Below are 25,807 nucleotides of genomic sequence, written 5' to 3'. Positions count from 1 at the left end.
TTATGATGTGTGTAAGTATGTTGCATAAAAGCTGAAATAAAAGTTTTATGCTATGTCATACCAAAAAAATGAAAGGAAAGGGTACAGTTTCTTTGGAAAAGTGCCTGGTAATTCCTCAAAAGGGTAAACACAGAATTACCATTTGTCGTTCAGTCGCCCAGTCGTGTCTGACTTTTTGCAACCCCATGGATTGCAGCACACCAGGCTTCCCTGTCCTTTACTAGCTCCTGGCGTCTGCGCAGACTCATGTCCATTGAGCCATCCAACCATCTCATCCTCTGTCACTGCCTTATCCTCTTGCCCACAATCTTTCCCAGCATCAGGGCCTTTTCCAATGAGTTGACTGTTTGCATCAGGTGGCCAAAGTATTGGAGCTTCAGCTTCAGTCCTTCCAATGAATATTCAGGGTTGATGTCCTTTACCATATGACCTAGCAATTCCATTCCCTGGTATATGCCCAAGAGAAATGAAGGCATTCTCTCACATGAAAACTTGTACACAATAGCAGCATTATCCATGTTCATAGCAGCATTATCCATCATAACCAAAAAGTGGAAACATAGTATGGTCTATCCATACAATGGAATATTATTTGGCCATAAAGTAATGTACTGACTCACGCTACAGCATGGATGTCCCTCAGAAATGCTACACTGAGGGAAAGAAGCCAACCACAAAAGACCACTCATTGCCTGAATCTATCATATGAAATTTCCAGGATCTAGGCACGTTGGTCATGACAGAAAGGTTTAGTGGTTATGTAGAACTGGGAAGGGGTTGGAGGGAAATAGAAAGCACAGTTAACACAATTTGGAGTTTATTTGTGGGCTGATGAAAATGTTCTAGAATTAGATAGTAGTCATGGTTATGCAACTTTATGAATATATTAAAACCCATTAAATTGTACATGTTAAAAGCATGAACTTCATGGTATATGAATCATATCTTATTTAAAGAATAAGATTTTTAAAAACTTTAAAAAAATAGTCTTCTGGGGAAAGTATAGCCATGACTCCAGAATCCTTGCTGGCAATTCCTTTCCTTTCTGTGACAGGAACCCAGCAGGTTGGGATCCACAGAACTGAGAAGCTCCTGTCTCAGGCATCACAGATTCAGGATGCTCCCAGCAGGGAGGGGAGGCAAGGAAGGATGATGGGAAAGAGAGGACCTCGGGGTGTGAGGAGGGAGAAGAGGGCACAGGCTCCCCAGCTCAGTGCCCGTCCCCTCCCGTCTCCACACTCCCTGGCTCTGGGGCCCCAGCCACATTCCCCATTCCAAGAACCACCTGGTTGTGGGAGAAGCCCCCGTGGGAGAAGGTAGGGAGGTCAGGGACACAGGCAGGAGCCTGGGACAGGCAAGCCAAGGAGTTGACCTCACAGGACCCAGCATCCTGGTCCTCCCGAAAGTAGATGGAGTCAGCAGAATCCATGGAGGGCTCCTGGTCAAAGAAGTTGTAGGGTCGCAAGAAGAAGCCCACACCATTCCCCACTGTCACCGTGTTGGGAATGTCCTCTGCATGTGGGATGTGCAGGAAACCGGCTGTCACCCAGGCCACCAAGTCCTAGTGGGGGAAGAAAGAAGATCATGAGGTCAGGCACTGCTAAGAACACCTCTGCCTCCCACAGTGGCCTCATATGGAAGGACTGAGCTCATCAGCCAGGAAAAATGTGAAATCATAACACTTTCTTCCTTCAGTTCAGTTCAGTTCAGTTCACTTAGTGAGTCCTAAAGACCCCTGGAGGATTCTGACTTGGAAGAAAGTGAGGAGGCTCGTGCTTGCTCCCTCCTCCTCCTCCCTCACCCCCACAGGCTCCCTCTCGACTCACTTGCCCAGCAATGGTCTCATTGTTGATGAAGTCACTGAAGTCCAGGGTGGGGCTCCAGGGGTCGTTCAAATTATAGATGCTGGTGCTGCTGGGCTCCCCCTCCTTCCGCTGGGTCACGGCCAGCTGGTACCTGCAGGGAGTTTGGATTAGACCCACAAGATCATTGACCCATCCTGCTGCCTGAAGCTGCACTGAGGAGAGGACACTAACGGGAAAGGAGCATAAAGGTCTTAGGGTGTCCAGCCTCGCTCTCGTCCTCTGTCCACTTCCCACTCTCTCTCTCACAAGGTTCCTGCATGTGTTCAATATCACATATCTCAAACATCTACTGGAGAAGGCAATGGCACCCCACTCCAGTACTTTTGCCTGACGAATCCCATGGACGGAGGAACCTGGTAGCCTGCAGTCCATGGGGTCGCTAAGAGTTGGACACGACTGAGCGAATTCACTTTCACTTTTCCCTTTCATGCACTGGAGAAGGCAATGGCAACCCAGTCCAGTGTTCTTGCCTGGAGAATCCCAGGGACGGGGGAGCCTGGTGGGCTGCCGTCTATGGGGTCGCACAGAGTCGGACACGACTGAAGCGACTTAGCAGCAGCAGCAGCAGCAGACATCTACTAGCCCTTCGTTCAGACTTCAGGTGGGACTGTGGCTCATGCCTCCATGCACATGGGACTCTGGACCTGCATGCATAGGCACAGACATGGCCTGATTCCCATCTTAGGTCAATTTCAGTATCTCACGTACCTGGATTTTAGGGAGGACTCCCTCAGAACTGTGCTCCTTTCTTCCTCTTTTCTTCCCTCCTTCAGGCTTTTTTTCTGGTATTGGGGTATAGTCAATTAACAATGTTGTGATAGTCTCAGGTGAACAGCAAAGGGACTCGGCCATACAGATTCATGTGTCCATTCTCCCCCAAACTCCCCTCCCACTCAGGTTGCCACATAACATTGAGCAGACTTCTTTGTGCTCCATAGTAGGATATCATTGGTTATCCATTTTATTTTTTTTAGTTTTGGCTGCACAGGGTCTTTGCTGCTATGAGCTCAGGCTTTTTCTAGTTGCAGGGAGCGGGGACTAGTCTTCATTGTGGAGTGTGGGCTCTAGGCATGAGGGCTTCAGTAGTGGCGGCTCAGAGGTCTGGAGTGCTGGCTCAGTAGTTGTGGTGAACGGGCTCAGTAGCCCTGCAGCATGTGGGAATCTTAGCTTCCTGACCAGGGATCGAGCCCATGTCCCCTGCATTGGCAGGTGGATTCTTAGCCACTGGACCACCAGGGAAGCCCAGTTTTAAGTATAGCTGCGTGTATATGTTGATCCCAAACTCCCCAACTATCCCTTCCCCTCACCCTTCCTTCCTGGCCACCATAAGTTTGTTCTCTAAATCTATCAGTCTGTTTCTGTTTCGTAAAGAAGTTCATTTGTATAATTTTTTTTTTTTTAGATTTCGAATATAAGGCATGTCATACGATATTTCTCCTTCTCTGTCTGACTTGCTTCACTCAGTATGACAATCTCTAGGTTCATTCATGTTGCTGCAAATGTCCTCCACCCTACCAATGTCCCTACCCCCATTTTATTGAGAGAGAAGTGACCACTGGTGGTTAAATTTCATACATTTTACGTTAGGGTGTTCCTCCAAGGAACTTAAAGAAATTTGATTCAACTAGGTTGAGCATACTCCTTAAACTCTTATTTTATGTGGCTGGGTTTCAACTGACCTTCTCCTTCTGAGGAGCTGAAGCTATCACATCTGTTAATGGCTGCGTAATATTTCACTGTGTATATGTCCCATATGTTCTTTATCCATTCCTCTGTCGATGGACATTTAGGCTGTTTTCGCGTCTTGGCTGTAAACAGTGCTGTAGAGAGTGCTTCAAAGAGTGCTTCAGTGAACACTGGATACTTTTAGGACACATGTATACATGAACACATGTATACTTTTAGATCATGTTTTTCTCTGGGTATATGTCCAGAGTGGGATTGCAAGATTGTATGGTAGTTCTATTTTTTTAGTGTTTAAGGAATGTCCATACTATGTTCTCCATAGTGGCTGTACTAATTTACATTTCCACAAGTAGTATAGGGGGTGTTCTCTTCTCATCACACCCTCTCCAGCATTTGTTTACGGACTTTTTAGTAACTATTTTGACTCAATCTTTTTTTATAAGGTTTTTTTTTTTATGTGGACCATTTTCTAAAAGTCTATTGAATTTGTTATAATCTTGCTTCTGTTTCATGTTTTGGCTTTTTGGCCGTAAGAAATATGGGATCTTATTTCCCTGACCATGGATCAAACCCACAACCCCTACACTGGAAGGTGAAGTCTTAACCACTAGACTGCCAGGGAAGTCTCTCCTCTCCAACCTTGATTATGAACATTCTAAACATACAGAAAACTTGGAACAGTAGCATAGTGAACACCCGCATACCCACCTCATAGATTCTACTGATGCCTTAAACATTTTTTCACATTTGATTCAGTATCTTTCCATTCATCCACTCACCCAGTAGGCTTCAATTTGAGCAGCCTAAGATTGTGGTTGTAGGAATGCATGTGTGTGAGAATGTGTGGTTATGAGTGTATACACACACCCATGGGAGGTGGGGAACCTGGGTTCCCAGCAACACGTAGCCTTTTGTACCGTCCACCTCCCCCAGTGCCTGCCTTACATCCCATCACTCGCCTTGCCCAGCTGAAGGCTCTCTCCATGGAGCTGTTCTGGGGCAGTGGCTCCCCAGCAAAGCTGACCGTCTGGATGCGGTAGCCCCGAGGGTGCCCCCACTTGTTGCTCTGCTTGCTGGCCAGGTACAGGTAGCGAGGGGAGGCCCCTCCGAGGGGGAAGGCGGCCTGCTCCTCGGTCTCCAGCTGCTTCCGGGTCACCTGCAGCCTCTGTATCTGGTGCTCGGGGCTCCAGGGTATCGCCGTGGGGACAAAAGCCATGTCTTCAGCCCAGACCCAGTTCTCCAGTCCTGCAGGAGTGGAGTGGGGAGAAGGGAGAAGTGAGAGTTAGTCAGGCAGCTGCCCTTCCTGTCTGGAGTCTGCCTGCTCCTGGCTTCAGAGTAGGAGCCAAAGACAAGGCCAGACTGAGTGTGTCCCTTGCTTCCCTCCCCTCTCCCTAGAATGCCCGTGATCCAGGGATTTGGAGATTTTTCTTCTGGACATCATCTCTGGTAATAACCCCAGATGCCCTATGACTGAGTTTCCATTGACCTTCTCCTTCTGAGGAGCTGAAGGTAGGGTAGTTTACCTGAGGTTGGAGCAGTCTAGCAGGCGATGTGCAGAGTCAGGTTCTTTCTGACCTGAGGAAAAGGTCTGCATATCACATCTGAAGCTCCATCATCAGAACTGCCTTCTCATGAACATAAACACACCAGTAGCTCAATTTACTTAACTTGGAGAAGTTCTACACAGGCAGTGTGCTAAGGGCTTTACATGAATTGATGCTTTACTTACACAACAACTCATTTTATGGATGGGACAACTGAGGCTTAGGTGTGCCCCGGTTTGTCACCAAGGGCACGTGGCTAGTTTCATGGTAGTGCCGGAGACCTAGGTCTCAGTCTGGTTCTGCACTGACTATACGAGTACCCAGAGGAAACCAACATCAAGTGGCTCCAGCACACATGGACAGCAGACATGCAGGCCAGCGGGAAGGAAAGTCAGACCCCAGGCCCAACACTGCTAGAGCTGAGTGGTGTTCCCTATTGTTTGGGGTTTGGCACAGAATTAGGCACAGTATGTTGCCTACATATTTGTTTTGAACTAATTTATTGGAGTCCAGCTAGGTTCCACATTAGAAGTCAACTCAAGTGATCTGAGGCCAAGGAACAGTAAACGAAAACACGCCGGAAGCCCCCTCCATACTTTCGAAAGATTAGAGAGAGCAGAGACCGATTCAGCAAAGCCTCAGTTGCCTCTTGTGAATTACCGCTCCTAGTCCACACTTCACATTTTTTGCTTACGTGTGTGTTAGTTGCTCAGTCATTTCTGACTGTTTGTGAGTCCATGGACTGTAGGTCTCCAGGATCCTCTATGAAATCTTCCAGGCAAGAATACTGGAGTGGGTAAGCATTCCCTTCTCTAGGGGATCTTCCCAACCCAGGGAGCAAACCAGAGTCTCCTGCCTTGCAGGCAGATTCTTTACCATCTGAGCCACCGGTGAAGCCTTTCTACTTATAGATGATAACTACAGCCCAAGAGTTCTCTTTTCTGGTACAGCCACACAAGCAAACTCATATGGATAATACTAACAACAATAATAGCTAATACTTTTCCATGCGTATCAGGCACCATTACATGTGCTTTAAGGTTTGCCATAGAGACTTCTCAAGTGGTCCAGTGGCTAAGACTCTGAGCTCCCAATGCAGGGGGCTCAGGTTTGATCCCTGGTCAGGGAACTAGATACACATGAATCAGCTAAGAACTCGCATGCAACCTGGTGCTGCCAAATAGATAAATAAATACATAAATATTTTTCAGCCTGGATGGCAGGAAGCTTGAGGGAGAATGGATAAAAGTATATGTATGGCTGAGTCCCTTCACTATCTACCTGAAACTATCACAACACTATTAATCAGTGTTCTAAACACTATTCTCCAATAAAAAAGTTTGTTGTTTTTTTTTTAATGGATTTCCCTGTGCAATTCAGGGGACATGGGTTCAATTCCTAGTCTGAGAAAATTCCATATGCCTCAGGGAAACTAAGCCCCTGCACATCAACTACTGAGTCTGCACTCTAGAGTCTGTGCTCTGCAACAAGAGAAACCACCACAATGGGAAGCCTCTGCCCTGCAGCTAGAGAAACCCCACACACAGCAACAAAGACACAGCAGTAGAATGTCTTTCACTGGGTTTTCTCTGATACTGTCTCATGATTAGATTGAGCTTGTGTTTTTGTTTTCATGGAGTTTCTTGGGTAAGAAAACCACAGGAATGACATTACACCCTTCTCAGAGCATTGTATCATGGGGTACATCATGTCCTTATGTCTTATCACCAGTGATGGGGGACTCAAGCAGTTGGTTAAGGTGGTATTTTCCAGCTACCTCCTTTGCAAAAGTTACTGGGAGTTGGTGACGGGCAGGGAGGCCTGGTGTGCTGCAATTCATGGGGTCACAAAGGGTTGGACACAACTGAGCGACTGAACTGAACTGAAAGTTATTTCAGGGACTTCCCTGGTGGTCCAGTGGTTAAGAATTCATCTTCCACTGCAGAGGATGCAGGTTTGAGCCCTGGTCAAGGAGCTAAAATTTGACATGCCCTGGGGCATCTAAGCCCAAGAGCCACAACTAGCTGAGCCCTCACGTTCTAGAGCCTGTTCTCCACAACAAGAGAAGCCCGTGAGCTGCAACTAGAGAAAGCCCAACCATGATGACGAAGAGACCATGCTCTGCAATGAAGGCCTAGCTCAGCCAAAACCAAAAGTTATTTCAAAAGAAAAAATGTTTTCAAACAGTCATTAATCCTCACAACAATCTTATGAGAAATGCACTGTTAAACCATTTTTACACTTGAGTAAGCTGAGATACAAAGAGGATAAGCATAAAAATCTTTCTCTCAGGGGGTGGAGAAAAGGGAACCTTCTTCCGTTGTTAGTAGGAATGTAAATTGGTGCAGCCACCAAGGAGAACAGTACGGAGGTTCCTCAGAAAAGTAAAGATAGAGTTGCCATGTGATCCAGAAATTCCACTTCTGGGCCTGGGAGAAAACTGTAATTCAAAAAAATGCATGCACCCCAAAGTTCATAGCCAAGACCTAGAAGCAACCTAAGTGCAACAACTGATGCTTAGATTAAGAAGATGTGAGATATACATATACACAGTGGACGTGGCTAGTGACTACCATATTGAACAGAGTAAAAGAATAGAAAAAAGCATTTCCCAACAAATGCTGGAGAGGGTGTGGAGAGAAGGGAACCCTCCTACACTAAAACCTAAAAATAGAGTTACTGTATGATTCAGCAATCCCACTCCTGGGCATATATTCAGACAAAACTATAATTTGAAAAGATACATGTACCCCTATGTTCATAGCAGCAGTATTTACAACAGTCAACACATGGAAACAACCTAACTGTCCATTGACAGGTGAATGGATAAAGATGATGTAATACATATACACAATGGAATATTACTGAGCCATAAAAAAGAACAAATGAGAGTCAGCTGAACTGAGGTGGATGAACCTATAGCCTGTTACACAGAGTGAAATAAGTCAGAACAAGAAAACCAAATATTGTATATTAACACATATATATCAAATCTAGAAAAATGGTAGTGGTGAACCTATTTGCAGGGCAGGAATGGAGACATAAACAGAGAGAACTGACTTGTGGACACAGCGAGGGAAGGAGAGGGTGGGACGATTCAGAGTGCAGCATTGAAATACTTTGTGTAAAATAACTAGTGGGAAGTTCCTATATAATGTGGGGAGCTCAGCCAGGTGCTCTGTGATGAGCTAGAGGGGTGGGATGGGAAAGAGTGGGAGAGAGACTCATGAGGGAGGGGATATATATATGTATACACACACACACGCTTATGGCTGATTCACATTGTTGAACAGCAGAAACTAACACAACATTGTTAAGAAATTATCTTCCAATTTAAAAATTTCATAAATAATAAAATGCAGCACAAATTGACATATCTATGAAACAGAAACAGATTTACAGCTATAGAAACAGATTTGTGGTTGCTGTGGGGGAGGGATGATTGGGAGTTTGAGGTTAGCAGACATTAACTACTATATGTCGAATGGATAAACAACAAAGACAGCACAGAGAACTGTATTCAATATCCTGAGATAAACCATAATGGAAAATAATATGAAAAAATATATATGTATGTATAACTGAATCACTTTGCTGCATAACAGAAATTAACACAACATCATAAATCAACTAAACTTCAATTTTAAAAAAAAAGGTTGCTCTCACATTTGCCATATATACCTCCAGTATAACCTAAGCCTCCTGAGAGCAGAGACATGGTTTCTTTTGTTAAACTGTTTTAGTGCAGTGCTTGGCACAAATATGCATTCAGTAAATATTTGTTGTTTGCATGAGTGTGATATGTTGTTATGTGAGAAATTATAACTTAGAAAATATATGTACATTATGATCGAAAAATTTTAGTAAAAATCTATACCAGTGTATCTTACTATGGGTCTTCCCAGGTGGCTCAGTAGTAAAGAATCCACCTGCCAATGCAGTAGACGTGGGTTCCATTCCTGGGTTGGAAAGACCCCCTGGAGAAGGAAATGCAACCCACCCCAGTACTCTTGCCTGGGAAATCCCATGGACAGAGGAGCCTGGTGGGCTACTGTCCATGGGGTCGCAGAGTTAGTCACGACTGGGCAACTAAACCACCACTCTATAGTATCCTACATAGCACACACCGTGATATATTCTAGAACTGCAGGTGCACAGTTTGAAAAAGGAAAGAATTATTTTTTTTAAGCATGAGGGAATAACTATCTAAAGTTGAAAATCTCTGAGGAGTTCGATGACTTTCATATTTATTCATATACTTTTACATCTTTAATGTTTCAAAGAGATTTTTCTTCTCTTTGGCCTCCCAGCAAGCAGGATATTAGTACCCTGACCAGGGATGGAACCCTGCCTCCTGCAGTGGAAATGTGGAGTCTAACCCACTGGACAACCAAGGAATTGGCACAATGAAAACTTTTAAATCTAGCCTTAAGACTTCAGACTCTTGTATTGGAATCGCTGTCTCTGCCAGCACGTCTTACCTCCCACGTCCAGATCCACCTTGTAGTGGGCACTGTGGGTGTGGACGGTGCCCAGTGTGTTCTCCCGAACCTGGTTTCCGTATCTTCGGGCATCACCAAAGAGAAACACTGAACTGATGTAGCCTGTGGCATGGAATTTGACTTCTATTGCCCCGTTGGGGTGGAAGACCATATCCCACACATAGTCATAGTTGAGCATCGTGGACACAGACCTGAAGACCAGCACTGTCTCCACAACGCCCCCAAAGTAGTGGGAAAGAAAATCTGAGTGGTGTCGCCTTAGGGGCAGGCCCTTGTTCTGCTCAAACACACAAAAGGCGTCTCGTAGTGTCTTGGGGGCATGGGACTCCAGAAGGAAGTGCCAGTCCACGTAGGTAGCCAGATAGGGACAGTCCACCCCTCGGCTCAGGGGTGTGGAAAAGTACCCCAAACCAAAGTTGGCATCTGCATATCGGCCTCTCAAGGCAGAAGGAGAATTTCCACCATAGATGGCCAAGGCCTCCTGGACACTGAGTTCATACGCAATTCTCTCCCCTTGGAAGCGGATGTCGAAGATCCTAGGACCATTGAAACCTCCAAGGCCAAAGGAGAAAGTCCACAATGAGGAGGAAACTCGATTCCCCTGGATCCTGAAGCGGGGCCCCTGAGGATGGAACTGCAGAGGGGGAGTTGGCCCAGGCGGCACCTGGGACTTCAGGGACCAGGACCCACCTGTGCCGTTGTCTGGGATCACCACCACATTCACCTGGCCAGCCTCAAACTGCTCCTCCAGCTGGGCCAGACTCTCATAGTAGCGGCCCTGAAAGAACACCTTCTGGATGGTCCATTGGGCAGGGTCCAGAGCCTTGTGGTCTACCAGCAGCTCCAACCCCACAGGGTGCAGGAAGAACCCAGCCCCAGAAATGTTGTAGTAGAGGCCAAACCACGTGGCCCTGTCCCCTGACTGCACGCCACGGGGAGCTGAGTTCATGGTCACCAGGTTCCCTCCCCCTTGTCTGTAGGAGCAGCAGTGGTGGAGGACACCAGCAGCCTGGGGCAGCTCTCTGTCGAAGATCATCTGGTCTATGTCCAGGTACTCTCGGAGAAGCACAGGGCGTCGGTAATAGGGCAAGGGGCCCCCATGACGCTCCACGGTCACATCCCGCATGTAGGAGGGCTGGGGCAGCGGCCCCACCACCAGCTCCGTCACATTGGGCTGGGGTTGTCTGCCAAAGAAGACGATGGCCAGTGCCTCCCGGGCAGGTGGGGGGCTCCCCCTGTCCAGGTGGGCCAGGGCTGCCGCCTTGAGGGGCAGCTGCAGCTCTACCGAGAAGACGCAGTTGTCTGAGGGTCGGGCCTGGGCTGCATCCACCAGGTCTGGCCCCAGCTTCTGGGTCAGGAAGCTCATCACAGTCGTCAGCTCTTCCCGGCTCAGGTCTGCAAACAGCTGGCTGTGGTCAGGGTGTGCCCAGGGCTGGACACTGGGAGATCCGGAGGGGCAGGGGGGAGGCAGGCTGGGATGACATTGCTTCCCAACTCCCTCCTCACTCCCAGAACCACCTTCCTCCCTGCCCATCACCAGAAGAGTCCACAAGGACAGAAAAATGAAGATGAACATCTCTAAAACTCCTGGTTGTCCTCAGCCTCTTCAATCGGAATGCAGAATGCAAGATAGACAGACAGACAGGACCTGGGTACTCAATGCCTCTTTCAGTCTCTGGAGGTTCCTGGCTCTGGGTGGTCCTTCTGGGCAGTGGCATGATGGGTAAGTTCAAGACAAGCAGCCAAGGAGAAAGGATTGGCAGGGAGTGGAGGTTGGGTGCAGGCAATGGTCAAACCAGGCTCAGGAGGTGGGACTGAGGTAGAAACCTGGACTTTAAGTGGTGCACGTCAGCCTCTGTCTTCCTGTTCCAAATCAAACACTCAGGTTCAAGGTTGGGGCACAAAGTGGAGGAGGGCTGGGTTTGTGAGACACAGCTGGAGGGAGGAGAGGAAGATGTGACGGGGGAGCAGAAAGGGACTGTCCTTGGGCTTCTCTCCTGGCTGCAAGCCAAACACACCTGAGCACAACGCTCCAGCAGGATTCGCTCCTTCCTTCCTCTAGTCTGGGAAGCCCTCATCACTGTCTTCTGCTTCCCCATCACCAGAATCCTACAGGCACCCACAGGAACCTGGAGAATCATGCTGAGAACACAAAGCACCAGGGAGGAGCTGGGGAACTGAAGGGCTGAGCCAGTTCAACATATTGGAGGCCCTGAGCTCCCTGAGTCACTGGAGGGAAACATTTGGGGGATGGAACCAGTAACAAACTAGAGGGAGTTGGGAGCTGCAGTGTAAGAAAGACCGTCTCTCTATCCCAGTGGATCATCACAGGTCAGGGTGCCTGGAACCCTGGCTGTGAACTTGCATCCTGGGCCAAGTTATAAATGCATCCAGCCATCACGGGGCCCTCTCTCCCAACAGGTCTTTCTCCCTGTTCTTCAGAACCTAGCTTCTCTCCAGCTCACGGACTCATCTCCATCCACTGTTGACCCAGCAGGGAACCTGGGCTTGGAGCAGGACAGAAAGGAGCAGAAGCTTCTGTGCTGTGTGTGCCCCCTGGATGTGACTCCCTCAGGTCAGAAGCTGAGCAGCATCTGAAATCTGTTTCCTGTCCTTCACCTCCCATCCCTGCCTGGGCTTCCAGCAGGCAGATGTCACCCCTCCCCATTGCTTCTCATTCCCCTTCTTTGAAGAGAGACGGAGAGAGTGAGCGAGACAGCAAAAGAGAAACTGACTGAGGTTTAACATTTTTCTTGTACATATACAGACAAGAGGAGGCAAAGGGATCACCAGAGGCCATACCCATTTTTCTGGGTTCAAACACTTGAGAAAATTGAGCCCCCAAGCCCATGTCTCAATTCATTTTAGCTTTCCCTACCCTGCTGCTAAGTCACTTCAGTCGTGTCTGACTCTGTGTGATCCCATAAACAGCAGCCCTCCAAGCTCCACCATACCTGGGATTCTCCAGGCAAGAACACTGGAGTGGGTTGCCATTTCCTTCTCCAATGCAGGAAAGTGAAAAGTGAAAAGTGAAAGTGAAGTTGCTCAGTTGTGTCCAACTCTTTGCGACCCCATGGACTGCAGCCCACCAGGCTCCTCTGTCCATGGGATTTTCCAGGCAAGAGTACTGGAGTGGGGTGCCATTCCCTACCCCACCCCTTCCTAAAACACAAGTTAGTTTAAAGAACAGAGTCAAATCTTGTTGGGCCTATTTATGAATAATAATAAATGAATATTAATAGAGTCATATGGTTCAAAATTCAAAATTTTCGAAACTGTTTATACTACTAAACCTCCCATCGCCTCCCATCTGAGTCCCCACCTCCTGGTTCCTCTCCACAGCAACAACCAGTATTACCCATGTCTTCTGAATACACATTTCTAAGATATGAAAATATGTATTTATGTGATCCTTCCCTGTAAAACACAAGTGGAGGTGTCCTATACACACTTCTGTGCTTTTTCTTGTTCACTGGATTATGATTCCCTATAAAGAGATATAATTACTTTTACAGCTGCATAGTTATTGCTTTTTAAGAGTGTATCAGGATTTATTTAATCAGTCTTCTAGGGACAAGAGTTCTACTGCTTCCCATCTCTGGTTATTTGCAGAGGCAGCCCAAATCCAGGCTGCCACCACCCAGCTGTCCATAGGAACAGCCTGTGTGGAGGCTCCACCCCTAGAAACCCTGACTTATTTGCATGCTTACATATGATTGAACAGCACCTGGCCCCATGGTGCTAGCGCCTGGTCTTCCTGTTTTGCCTGCCCCACCTCCCCTGATGGCTACTGCTAAGTACCGAGGGCACTGGTCACACACACACCTGACACAAAATGACCACTCGTCATTAGCTCTGGACCCACAAAGCTATCTAAAGTGCTGCCTAGAGCTGCTGCTGTCTCCATGACCAGCTTCTGCCAGAGGATGCAAGGTCCAAGGCAGATCTATACAAATGGGCAGAAAGAACTGTGCAGAGACTCTCTGCCCCAGTACTGGGGGAAGGGGAAGCTCCCAGACACAGGGAGCCAGATGGGGACTGTCCTCTCAAGCTAGACATCCCTTGCATTTTCAGACTTCCACAGGCCTGGAGTCAGGAGAGGAGACCAGAGTTGAGAAATGAGAACTGGGGAAAATCTGCTCAGAGCAGAAAGGGAAATCCCAGAAAATAAGAACAGGTAAGAAAGAACAGGAGGTCTGGCTCAGTCTCTTGTGGGGTCCCTGGATCCTGGTATGCACAAGGTTTTGTTTGAGCCCTCCGAATGTCTCTGGCAGGTATGGGGTTTGATTCTAAATGTGATTTCACCCCTCCTACCATCTCATTGGAAGGATTGATGCTGAAGCTTGATCTCCACTATTTAGTCAACTGATGCGAAGAACTGACTCATTGGAAAAGATCCTAATGCTGGGAAAGATTGAAGGCAGGAGGAGAAGGGGACAACAGAGGATGAGATGGTTGGATGACATCACTGAATCGATGGACATGAGTTTGAGCAAGCTCCGGGAGTTGGTGATGGACAGGGAAGCCTGGCGTGCTGTTGTCCATGGTGTCTCAAGGAGTCGGACATGACTGAGGGACTGAACTGAACTGAACTGAAGAACAGGAGGGGGTTAAACAAGAAGGAAGAGAGAGAAAGAGGACTAGAATGAGAGGAAACATGGGGCAAAGAGCTCCTTCCAGCTGGACTCCTGGATTCACCTGGCAGAAACCCTGCCCAGGGCACCTAGGCGGCCATCCCCATAGAGAGCCCCCATCTTTCCCTCCCCAGTGAGGACTGGGGAGTTTCAGGAGAGATCTGGCATGGCCTAAAATGATTTGAGAAACCCAGAAGGCAAAATAAGTAGAAAACAACCAAAAAAATTGCTGAAGTTGTCTTCTGGAAATGTTTAATCATCACTCTAGACTCCCAGTTGGCCATTCCTTTTCTCTCTGAGATAGGAACGCAGCAGGTCTGGAGTCAACAGAGTTGAGAAGCCCACGGGTCAGGCAGCACAGGCTACGGATACTCCCAGCAGGGTTGAGGAGGCAAGGGCAGAAGATGGGAGAGGGAGGAACCTGGGGTGGGAGCTGGGAGAAACTCAGTGCCCAGCCCCTCCCCTCTCCACACTCCCTTGTCTTTGGGTCCTAGACACATTCCTCACCCCAAGGACCACCTAATACTCAGGGAAGCCCCCATGGGAGAAGGCAGGGATGTCAGGGGCACAGGTAGCAGCCTGGGACAGGCAAGCCAGGGAGTTGATCTCACAGGACCCAGCATTCTGGCCTTCCCGGAAGTAGATGGAGTCAGCAGAATCCATGGAGGGCTCCTGGTCAAAGAAGTTGTAGGGTCGCAAGAAGAAGCCCACACCATTCCCCACTGTTACCGTGTTGGGAATGTCCTCTGCATGTGGGATGTGCAGGAAACCAGCTGTCACCCAGGCCACCAAATCCTAGTGGGGTAGAAAGAGACTCATGACTCCTGGAACTGCTAAGAACACTTGCCTCCCCCAGGATTCACTTTGGGAGCCCAATTTCAAACAAGAGAGTTTTAAGTCTTAAACGTTTTTCCTACTAGCCCAGAAATCAAAGCATAAAGAATTGATTTCACATTGGGAGCAATAGCAGAACCTCTTGCCAGCCTAGTCTCCATCTCTGACTTTCCCTGTCACATCACCATCAGTCTATGCATTGGAGGGGACTAATGCAACCTACAGGTTACTTTAGCACCTCCCCCGACTCTGGGGGTATTCCCAAACTGTAACTGAGAGGAGGAGAATGGAAGAGGGAAGATGAGGCATTGAGAGGCAAAAAAGGCTGACATTTAGAAATTAATCTTTAGTGTGAAGCCAAAAACAGAGATGTTGATATAAGCAATGTTATCTTCCGTGGTCACTCGAGCCCTCCTGAATCCTGCAGCACTTAAAGGACTCAGTCCACAGAGCTGAGACTGAGGCTGAGGCTGAGAGGGCTGCTCCCTCTTGAGCAGTCTTGAGGAGTCTTGAGGGTCTGCAGATGAACTCCCAGCTTAGGAAGCTTCCCTCCACAGGTAAGGAGCAGATCCACAAGAGCACAGAAGCAGGAGTCAGCTCAGCCCTCCAGGTGATCACGGGTTTTCAGGCCCCCCCACCAAGGGAAGGTGGGGCGGATCTCCGGGTCCCCCACCCGTCCCTCATCTCCCACAGTCAGCTGACCTTTCCAGCAATGGTCTCATTGTTGATAAAGTCAGCAAAGTCCACGGTGGGAGTCCAGGGGTCATTCTGGTTGAAGACGCTGGAGCTGCTGGGCTCTGTCTCCTTCCTCTGGGTCACGGCCAGCTGGTACCTAGAGATGCTCTGGTCAGGGGTCCATGGTCACTGTCCCTGTCCTGCTGCCTGATCATCATGGAAGGGAGCTGAGCCCATGGACCTCAGGTTCCCCTCTCATCTACAGTCACTCAGTGTCACCCTAGAAGTTGTCAGTAGCTCAACATCTTTCCATGTCTACCTGTTGACCCCTTGCAGTTTAACAACATGACCCAATCAAAACAGAAAAGACTTTTCCCACCTGGGCTCTAGCATTCCCAGGGGGCTGTGTATCCACCGTTGGCCTTTTGATACCCAAAAAATAAGTTTTGTACTCTTAGCTCACCTGGTGCAGAATTTGAACTGGATTTCCAATTGCCCCTCCCAACACACTCTTCTCATCTCATCCACCCACCTCCAAAAACACACCCCACCCACCTCCCCCAGGTGAAGGCTCTCTTCATGGAGCTGTTCTGGGGCAGCGGCTCCCCAGCAAAGCTGACCGTCTGGATGCGGTAGCCCCGAGGGTGTCCCCACTTGTTCTTCTGCTTGCTGGCCAGGTACAGGTAGCGAGGGGAGGCCCCTCCGAGGGGGAAGGCGGCCTGATCCTCAGTCTCCAGCTGCTTCCGGGTCACCTGCAGCCTCTGTATCTGGTGCTCAGGGCTCCAGGGTATCGCCGTGGGGACAAAAGCCATGTCCTCAGCCCAGACCCAGTTTTCCAGTCCTGAGGGTGAGGGTGGGGAGCAAAGGGGGAGAGGAGGAGGGAGGCCTGGTCAGGCAGCTGCCCCACCCCACGGACTCTGCCTGCACCTGGCTTCAGAGTGGGGGCCAAAGAGAAGACCAGACTGAGTGTGTCCCCTGCTTCCCTCTCCTCTCACCCAAAGATACCCCCAATCTTTCGGCCCCCTCTACCGGAATCGTTGCCTGCCCTGGGGTGTCTTACCTCCCACGTCCAGATCCACCTTGTAGTGGGCACTGTGGGTGTGGACGGTACCCAGCGTGTGTTCCCCAACCTGGTTTCCATATCTTCGGGCATCACCAAAGAGGAACGCTGAGCTGATGTAGCCGGTGGCATGGAATTTGACTTCTATGGCCCCGTTGGGGTGGAAGATCATATCCCACACATAGTCATAGTTGAGCATCGTGGACACAGACCTGAAGACCAGCACTGTCTCCACAACGCCCCCAAAGTAGTGGGAAAGAAAATCCGAGTGGTGTCGCCTCAGGGGCAGGCCCTTGTTCTGCTCAAACACACAAAAGGCATCATGTAGTGTCTGGGGGGCGTGGGACTCCACAACGAAGTGCCAGTCCATGTAGGTGGCCAGATAAGGGCAGTCTACCCCACGAATCAGGGGTGTGCCGAAGTAACCCATGCCAAAGCCACTATCCGTATAGCGAGTGACGATTGCTGCTGGGGTATTCCCACCATAGACAGCACCGGCCTCTTGCAGGCTGATCTCGTAAGCCAGCCGTTCTCCTTGGAATCGAACGTCAAAGATCCTAGGACCGCTGAAAGCTCCAAGGCCAAAGGAGAAAGTCCACAATGAGGAGGAAACTCGATTGCCCTGGACACTGAAGCGGGGGCCCTGAGGATGGAACTGCAGAGGGGGAGTTGGCCCAGGCGGCACCTGGGACTTCAGGGACCAGGACCCACCCGTGCCGTTGTCTGGGATCACCACCACATTCACCTGGCCAGCCTCAAACTGCTCCTGCAGCTGGGCCAGACTCTCATAGTAGCGGCCCTGAAAGAACACCTTCTGGATGGTCCATTGGGCAGGGTCCAGAGCCTTGTGGTCTACCAGAAGCTCCAACCCCACAGGGTGCAGGTAAGGCCCACCCTTTGTGATATTAAGGTAGATACCAAACCAGGTGGCCCTGTCCCCTGACTGCACGCCACGGGGGGCTGAGTTCAAGGTCAACAGTTTCTGTCCCCCTTGTCTGTAGGAGCAGCAGCGGTGGAGGACACCAGCAGCCTGGGGCAGCTCTCTGTCGAAGATCATCTGGTCTATGTCCAGGTACTCTCGGAGAAGCACGGGGCGTCGGTAGTAGGGCAGGGGGCCCCCATGACGCTCCACGGTCACATCCCGCATGTAGGAGGGCCGGGGCAGCGGCCCCACCACCAGCTCCGTCACATTGGGCTGGTGTTGTTTGCCAAAGAAGACGATGGCCAGTGCCTCCCGGGCAGGTGGGGGGCTCCCCCTGTCCAGGTGGGCCAGGGCTGCCGCCTTGGGGGGCAGCTGCAGCTCTACCGAGAAGACGCAGTTGTCTGAGGGTCGGGCCTGGGCTGCATCCACCAGGTCTGGCCCCAGCTTCTGGGTCAGGAAGCTCATCACAGTCATCAGCTCTTCCCGGCTCAGGTCTGCAAACAGCTGGCTGTGGTCAGGGTGTGTCCAGGGCTGGTTACTAGGGGGTCTGGAGGGGCAGCGGGGAGGCAGGCTAGGATGACATTGCTTCCCAACTCTCTCCTCACTCCCAGCACCACCTTCCTCCCTGCCCATCACCAGAAGAGTCCACAAGGACAGAAAAATGAAGATGAACATCGCTAAAACTCCTGACTCTTCAGGCTCTTGAATCAGAATGCAATATGCAAAATAGACACACGGACAGACAGAACGGGGTGCACGATGCCTCCTTCGTGTCTGGAAGTTCCTGGCTCTAGGTGGTGCTTCTGGACAATGGCATGATGGGTACATTCAAGACAAGCAGCCAAGGGCAGAGGGTTGGCAGGGAGTGGAGGGTGGGGTGGGGGCAGTGGTTAACTCAGTTCGGGAAATAGGGCTGGGTAGGAATCTACATTTTAACTGGCCCACGTCATTTTAACTGGCCCTCTGTCTTCTTGTTCCAAATCAAACACTCAGGTTCAAGGTTGGGGCACAAAGTGGAGGAGGGCTGGGTTTGTGAGACACAGCTGGAGGGAGGAGAGAAAGATGTGATGAGGGCACAAACGGACTGCCCTTGGGCTCTTCCTTCTGCTCCAGGCCCAGACTTTCTCCTGGCTACCTGGCTGTAAGCAAATCACACCTGAGCACAACCCTCCAGCAGAATTCGCTCCTTCCTTCCTTCCTCTAGACTGGGAAGCCCTCCTCACTGTCCTCTGCTCCCTCATCACCAGAATCCTACAGGCACCCACAGGAGCCTGCAGAGTCCTGTTGAGAACACAAAGCACTTGTAGGGAGCTGGAGGACTGAAGGTACTGAAGGGCTGAGCCAGTTCAACATCGTGGAGGCCCTGCGCTCCCTGAGTCACTGGAGGGGAGCATGCAGGGGTGGAGGAGTCATAGTGTAAGAGAGACCCCCTCCTTACCCCAGGAGCAGGACTGATGTCACAGGTAAAGCGCCTGGAACCCTGGCTGTGAATTTAACCTAGCTGTCCACAACCCTCATCCCCAGGAAACCCCTTTCCAGGATACTGCAGAGGCAGAGAGCAAAGCCACCTCTGTTGTCAGGCAGGTGATGTGCTGGAGACACCATCTTCTGTGCAGCCAGGTCCTGACAGGACTAGAGAAACTGAGGGTTCTAAAGATGGGACATGCTTCCCTGGTGACCGGGGGAGAATCCTTTCCAACCTGCACACCTCCAAGACCACTTCCCCCGAAAGGCACCTTAGATGACCTTGCAGACAGAGTATGTTTGCCTGGAGGAGAATGGACAGTACATCCCAGCCGAAAGGATCAGGAGGTGCAAAGGTACAGAACTTGAACCAGCCTGGGCATGGGTTGGAAATGGCCAAGGTCAGCGTATTGGGTGTGAGGTGGAGACAGGATTCAGTGGGACAGCAGAAGAGATCAGGTCAGGAAGCCTTGTGCAGTGTGTGGGTCTTAAGGAAAGTAGGTGTTGCAGAAAGACAGGAATCTGGGAACATGTGAAACCAGGGAAATCAACCCCAGAAAGGTCATGTTCTCCAGATACCAGCTGCTTCTGCAACCAGCTCTATTTTGATATGGAAATTCCACATACGGGTCATTTTGTTATCAACCTGGGTCCTGGACTCTTCATCAATAGAACTAATAAGAGGCTGGTGAAGTAAATCAAGTGAGAGTTAACTGGTCCTCAAGCTGCTGCAGGAAGGAGCCAGAACAAAACACAGGTTCCCTGCTTGCCCTGTGTGGCCTGGTTCCTTCCAAGGAGTAAGAGTGGGGGCAGATCCGGAGAGCAGGCCCCAGGGCTGGCTTAGGTGGTCTGCCCAACTGCTTGTGGTCCTGTGTGCAGGGATCGTGCCCAATATACTGCTTTTGCTTTTGGCAGCTCAGAAGTGGCAGTACACTTGTGTTCTTTTTGTATCTATGGTTCCTGATCGCCCCAACTGCTGGTCCATGCTGGTATTTTTAATGCCTTACAGTTTCCCTGTATTCTGTTGCTTGAGGAGACATTTGTCCACATGCCAGTGCAAGCACCCCAGTGAAGGGTCTTCAACCCCAGTCTCTGAAATTGAAACGGTTCATGCAGACGTTGTAATAAGAGGAGCAGAATCTGAGGTCACACTCAGCCCTGGCCACAAGGCCAGCCTCTCCAGGCCAAGAACTTCATTCTGGATCCTTTTGTAAGCGATGGCCTCTTCTTGGTAAGAACACATCATCAAGAGGATGGATAATGCTTTCCCTGTGCTTGGGAAAAGTAATCCCAACCAGTGTGACCAAGCACAGGTCAAGAAGAGCCACTCTGCTGGGGTATCCTAGGTCTCCTAGGGAAGGTGGGTAATGATCAGGGAGCGGGAGGGAGAGATTCTGCCTGACCTGGTGGAGGAACTGATATAGAAGAAGGTGCCCCCTGCCCATCTAAGCGTCCTGCTGACACATCCCTTCCTCTGATGTCCTTTCATTGTAGGCTTCACAATCATCGTGTCAGCCATCCTAAACCAAAAAAGGAGTCTCATTTGGAGAATTACTAGAAGACACGTCCTGTTGCCCCCACTGGGTCTTATTTCCCTTTGGAGAAACTTGATCCCAGCCTCTGTCACTATGCTCAAGGTGAGTTGTCCTCGGAGCCAGAGCCCATCTCCAGCCCCCAGATCTGGGCTCCAGGTAGCGGTGCCTGAGCTGAGCTTCTGCTCAGAGGCCCTGTCCAGCAGCGGAAGGACTTTAGGTCACTGCACTCCAATCTGCAATCTGGTGACACAGCTCTGACTGTGGTTCCGAGCAGGGCTTGGTTGTGGGACAGACAGAGACCATGACACCGGATGGGAGGCAAAGGGCCAGACTGAGGCCAGTGACCTGGAGGATAAGAGGAAGGGAGGGTCTGAGCAGTGTGGTGGGTGGAGTTGACAGGACTCGGTGTCTGATTGGTTGGGTGCATGGGTGAAAAGGGCACAGTGACATAGGCAACAAAATACACAGTTTCCATTCGGTGACTTGGTAATTTATGGACTTTTTTTTTTTTTGATCCCACAGTGCATGTTGTAGGATTCTAGTTCCCCAACTATGCGTGGACCCCGTGACCGCTGCCGTGGAATGGAGGAGCCCTAACCCCTGGACCACCAAGGAATTTCCTCTAACAAGTGACCTGAGTGGGTGAGGGCTTTCCTCATCAGAAGGACCTACAAGAAGAGCAGCAATGTTAAGGGGGAAACCAATAAGTTTGAGGTTGAGGTGTTCCTGGGAAGCCCCAGCACAGATGTTCAGAAAAAGGACCATTGTCTCTATGGGTTTCCAGGGATGGGAGAACAGCTTCTAGGCTAGAAATTGAGATTTAGGTCGAACAACAAGTAGTAATCATTAAAGACAGGAGAGCCTGCAATCACCCAGGGAGGACTGTGCAGAGGGGAGAGAGGAGGGGCGGGGCCAAAGGCCAGAAAACGCCCAGGTGTGGGGCTGAGCAGGCTGGTTGGCGGAGCAGAAGCAAGGAGCCCACACAGGAGCCAGAGAAGCAGCCGGCATGCCCTCGGAGGGGTCAGAAGGTGAGGAGGTCAAAACAGGCAAGAGTTTTCCATAGGGACTAGTCAGAGAGGACCAATGCCACCCAGAGGTCCAGAAAGTAGGGGCTGGAAGGGCCTGTGGCTTCTGCCTCAGCAGAGGGAGGGGAATGGGATGAGGAGGGACTCAGGGGGAAGGGAAGCTGACCCTGGAAAGGGAGAGCTCTCCTTGGAGGATGGCGCCTGGAAGGAACAGACCCAGGGAAGACATCCCCAGGAGAGGCAGGGTCCTGGATTCAACGTGGTGAGATGAGTCAAGAGCCAATTAAAAGGGAAATATTTAAAGTTCAGAGAGAGGAGTGGATAACTGAGAGAGAACCTTCTGGAGGGGACCAGGAGTGGTGGGTTTCCCTTAAAACAGGTAAAGAGTCTGTAGGAATAATGAATCCATTTTCACTACCAAATCCAGTCAAAGAAGCTGTCTGGGAGGGCCAAGAAACCTTTTATTTTTTTCCTTAGGGGTTTAATTTTCTCCCATCCCACCATGCTCTGTATAAAGTTTACAAGGATCATCTAAGCAATTATCCCATCAGCGCACAAAGGACCAAGGGAACTATTTTGGGTAGGATTTTACTTTAATCAGCAACTGACTTTCCCAAGTGTTATGTGTTCATTAAATACAGTGATGCTCTGGGACTTCCCTGGTGGCCCAGTGGTTCACACGCTGGGCCCCCACTGCAGGAGGGGCAAAGGACACTCTCACCCTGGCACTTCCTTGCTTAGAATCCTTCCATGGCTCCCCATTTCCCTTAGGGTAACCATGGATTGCAAGCACCTGCCTTCTCTGCCCCTGCTTGTCCCTCCAGGCTCTGCTCTCAGTCCACACACCCGTCAGTGAACCTGGGGTCTTGCATGGTGTTACCTTGTCACTTCCTGGCCTTTGAACATGTTGTTCTCTCTTCCTGGAAACTTGTCACCACTCACTTTCTTCTCCTATGGCCAGCTCTATCCATCAGCTTAGACATCTCGTCCCTCGGGAAGCCTTCTCCAGTCCCTAAGTCCAGGTCAGGAGCCGCTGCTTTGTCCTCCTCCCACCTCCCTGAAAAAGTCCCTGATGTAATTGACTCCTGACTTGCGGCTATCACCCCAGGGGATGACATTGTGTCTTACTCCATAATGTACCCTGGTGCCTCCCAGGGCGCCTGGCACACAGGAGGCACTGGGGAAGTCTCGTCAAACGCTTGTGGGAATCCTATCCTGCAGTCGCAGAGGAAGCCCTGCCTAGGGGCTGCAGGACAAGAGCTGAGGCAGGAGGGCACAGCTTCTGCTGCTCACAGTTTGCCTGTGTCTCCATTCCTGGAATCCCAGTTAGGCCCCTCCTGTAAGGGCATCTTGGGGTCCCCTAATTCAGTTCCTCAAGGACAATGGGCCCAAGTCCAAAATTTGTGCCCTTGTGGACAGGAGTTCTTTCAGAACCTGACATCCTGGGTTACTCTTCCCTCCTTTGGCAATCCAGCCAGCCTCAAGTTATGAAGGAGAGAGTGGGTGGGGTGCATGGCTGGAGGTCCAGCCTCCTGATCTCAGTGAGCTGATAAGCTCACTATCTCCATGTCTACTGATGCCTGGGCCAGGGGAGTCATCCCTAGACCAGCTATAGAGAGACACAACCATAGTCCCTGTTCCACATCAAAGCTGTGAGTGAGCATGCACATATACCCACACTCACACTCACTACTTGGTCTGGACATGGTTTCAAGGCAATGACTTGCAAGTTATTCTGCCCGGGCAGGGGAGGGGTTGACACCACATTCCTTTATTCTGAAAGAAAAAACTCCTTTATTCCTTTGCCTCCAGCACTGACTCCCCTGCAACTGACCATAAAAAGGAGCCAGGAGGAGGTAGAAACAACAGCATGCAAATCTCATGGAGAAGTTCAGTGACTCAGGTCAGAGAAAGAAAAGGCATCAGGTCAGTATCGGAACCATGCGGCCGCAGCACCCATTTTTGTCCTCTGTCCCAGTCTTCAGCCTCTCCTTCTCCTCAGTCACTGTCCTCTGCCACTCTGGCCTCCACCTTGGCTCGTGGTATAAGATCATCCACCCGCCACCCTCTCTCCTGGCTGAGGGCTTTCTCCCTGTTCTTTGAAACCTAGCTTCTCTCCAGCTCACTGATTCATCTGCATCCACTGTTGACCCAGCAGGGAACCTGGGTTTGGAGCAATGCAGAAAGGAGCAGAAGCTTCTGTGCTGTGTGAGCCCCCTGGATGTGACTCCCTCAGGCCAGAAGCTGAGCAGCATCTAAAATCTGTTTCCTGTCCTTCACCTCCCAGCCCTGCCTGGGCTTCCAGCAGGTGGAAGTCACCCCTCCCCATTGCTTCTCATTCCCCCTCCTTGAAGAGAGACAGACAGAGAGAGTGAGCCATAGACAGTCAAAGAGAGACTGACTGAGGTTTAACGTTTTCCTTGGAGATGCACAACAGAGACCACACCTATTTCCTTGGGTCTCAAGTGTTTGAGAATATTGAGTCCCTGGGCTCATCTCTCAACACAGTTTATCCTCCCCCATTTTACCCTATCCAAAAAGACAACTTGTTAATAGTTTAAAGGATGAGGTCAGGTCTTGTATGGGAACATTTATTATTTGAATAATAATAAATGAATAGGTAATACGGTCATGTGGTTCAAAATTTTTTAAAGGGTTTCTGCTACTAGGTCCCGCCTCCTGAGTCCCTTCCACCTGGATGCCCTCCAGAGGCAACCAGTGTCACCCATGTCTTCTGAATATGCATCTATAAGATATGGAAATATGTACTCATATGATCTTTCCTTTAGAACACAAAAGGTGGTCCCCTATACACACTTCTGTACCTTGCCTTGCTCTTTAGAAGATTAATTTCTAGAAAGAAATATGACTGGTTTTACAGCTGCATAATATTGCTTTGCAAGACTGTATTAGAATTTATTTAATGAATCTTTTAGGAAAAACAGTTCTAATTTCCAGTCTCTGGATATTTGTAGAGAGACCCTGGATCCAGACCTTTTCCATCCACATCTCCACAGGGACAGCCTGTGGGGGAGGCTCCACCCCCAGACGCCCTGGCTCCTTTGCATGGTCACACGTGATTGGACAATCCCTGGCCCCATGACAGGTCTTCTTGCCTCGCTCCCTAGGTGCCCACCCAGCCTCCCCCACTGGCTCCTGCCGTGTGCAGAGGCCACAGGTCACACAGAGACCTGGCACAAATGACCACTCCTCATTACCACTGTGCCCACAAAGCCACTTCAAGTGCCCCCTAGAGCTGCTGCTGTCTCCATGACCACTCCTGCAAGAGGATGCAAGACAGGGCATACAAACACATTGCCCCAGGACTGGGGAAGGGGCAGCCTCCAGACACTGGGAGGCAGATGGGGACTGTCTTCTCAAGCTAGATGTCCCTTGCATTTTCAGACTTCCACAGGCCTAGAGTCAGGAGAGGAGACCAGAGCTGAACAATGAGAGCTGAGGAACATCTGCTGAGGGCCAGGAGGTAAATACCAAGATAGACGAACAGGTAAGAACAGGAGAAGGTAGGGCAAGAAGGAAGGGAAGAAGGAGGCCCAGGATGAGTGGAAACAAGGGCCAAAGAGGCCCTTCCAACTGGACTCCTGGATTCACAGTCCTGCCAGGAATTTTGTTGGCAGCCACCCCCTTAGAGAGCCTCCATCCTCTCCTCCCATGTGAGGACTGGGGAGTCTCAGGAGAGACCTGGCATAGCCTTAAAAGATTTGAGAACGCGGGAAACCAAAGACAAAAGGATGAAAAAGCAAAACACACCAAAACCAGGAATGGATTGCTAGGTTTAATAATCATTCCAGACTCCCCACTGGCCATTCCTTTCCTCTCTGCGACAGGAATCCCGCAGGGTGGGGTCCACAGAGCTGAGACGGCCCTGTGTCAGGCAGCACAGGCTCAGGATGCTCCCAGCAGGGAGGGGAAGGCAAGGGACAGAAAGGACCCTGGAGGGTGAAGAGGGAGAAGAGCGCACAGACTCCACAGCTCCCAGCTGTTCTCTGCACATTCCCTGGCCCTGGGGCCCCAGCCACATTCCCCATCCCAGAAAACAC

The 25,807-nt window shown here is 50.2% G+C and overlaps 2 protein-coding genes across 10 annotated transcripts; both read right to left on the bottom strand.

Moving 5' to 3' along the window:
* On the bottom strand, nt 1-12,124 carry LOC138084187 (primary amine oxidase, lung isozyme-like). 7 transcript variants are annotated; one of them, XM_068978344.1, is made up of 5 exons: nt 9,577-9,648; nt 5,075-5,126; nt 4,511-4,796; nt 1,827-1,956; nt 4-1,561 (listed from the first exon to the last, which is right to left on the bottom strand). In XM_068978344.1, exons 3-5 carry the CDS (start codon nt 4,765-4,767, stop codon nt 1,211-1,213), a joined length of 738 nt encoding a protein of 245 aa, XP_068834445.1. In that variant the 5' UTR covers nt 4,768-4,796; nt 5,075-5,126; nt 9,577-9,648; the 3' UTR covers nt 4-1,210. The 7 variants fall into 7 exon arrangements, 6 of the variants coding, with proteins under 6 accessions (XP_068834441.1, XP_068834440.1, XP_068834445.1 ...); XM_068978340.1 differs by lacking the exon at nt 5,075-5,126 and having other exon boundaries at nt 1-1,561; nt 1,827-1,949; nt 4,576-4,796; nt 9,577-11,847; XM_068978339.1 differs by lacking the exon at nt 5,075-5,126 and having other exon boundaries at nt 1-1,561; nt 9,577-11,649.
* Nucleotides 12,125-14,478: 2,354 nt separating this feature from the next.
* Nucleotides 14,479-18,549, bottom strand: LOC138084186 (primary amine oxidase, liver isozyme). Of its 3 annotated transcripts, XM_068978337.1 has the most exons (5): nt 16,801-18,543; nt 16,296-16,581; nt 15,768-15,897; nt 14,843-15,026; nt 14,540-14,592 (listed from the first exon to the last, which is right to left on the bottom strand). In XM_068978337.1, the coding sequence occupies exons 1-5, from the start codon at nt 18,395-18,397 to the stop codon at nt 14,555-14,557; spliced, it is 2,235 nt and encodes a 744-aa protein (XP_068834438.1). In that variant the 5' UTR covers nt 18,398-18,543; the 3' UTR covers nt 14,540-14,554. The 3 variants fall into 3 exon arrangements, with proteins under 3 accessions (XP_068834439.1, XP_068834436.1, XP_068834438.1); XM_068978338.1 differs by having other exon boundaries at nt 14,479-15,026; nt 15,768-15,890; nt 16,361-16,581; nt 16,801-18,549; XM_068978335.1 differs by having other exon boundaries at nt 14,479-15,026; nt 16,801-18,540.
* Between the last annotated feature and the right edge of the window lie 7,258 nt (nt 18,550-25,807).

Source organism: Capricornis sumatraensis, chromosome 8 (assembly GCF_032405125.1).
Source record: "Capricornis sumatraensis isolate serow.1 chromosome 8, serow.2, whole genome shotgun sequence".
Lineage (NCBI taxonomy): Eukaryota > Metazoa > Chordata > Mammalia > Artiodactyla > Bovidae > Capricornis > Capricornis sumatraensis.
Note: the sequence above shows the minus strand (reverse complement) of the source record. Positions and strands in the feature narration are given on the sequence as shown.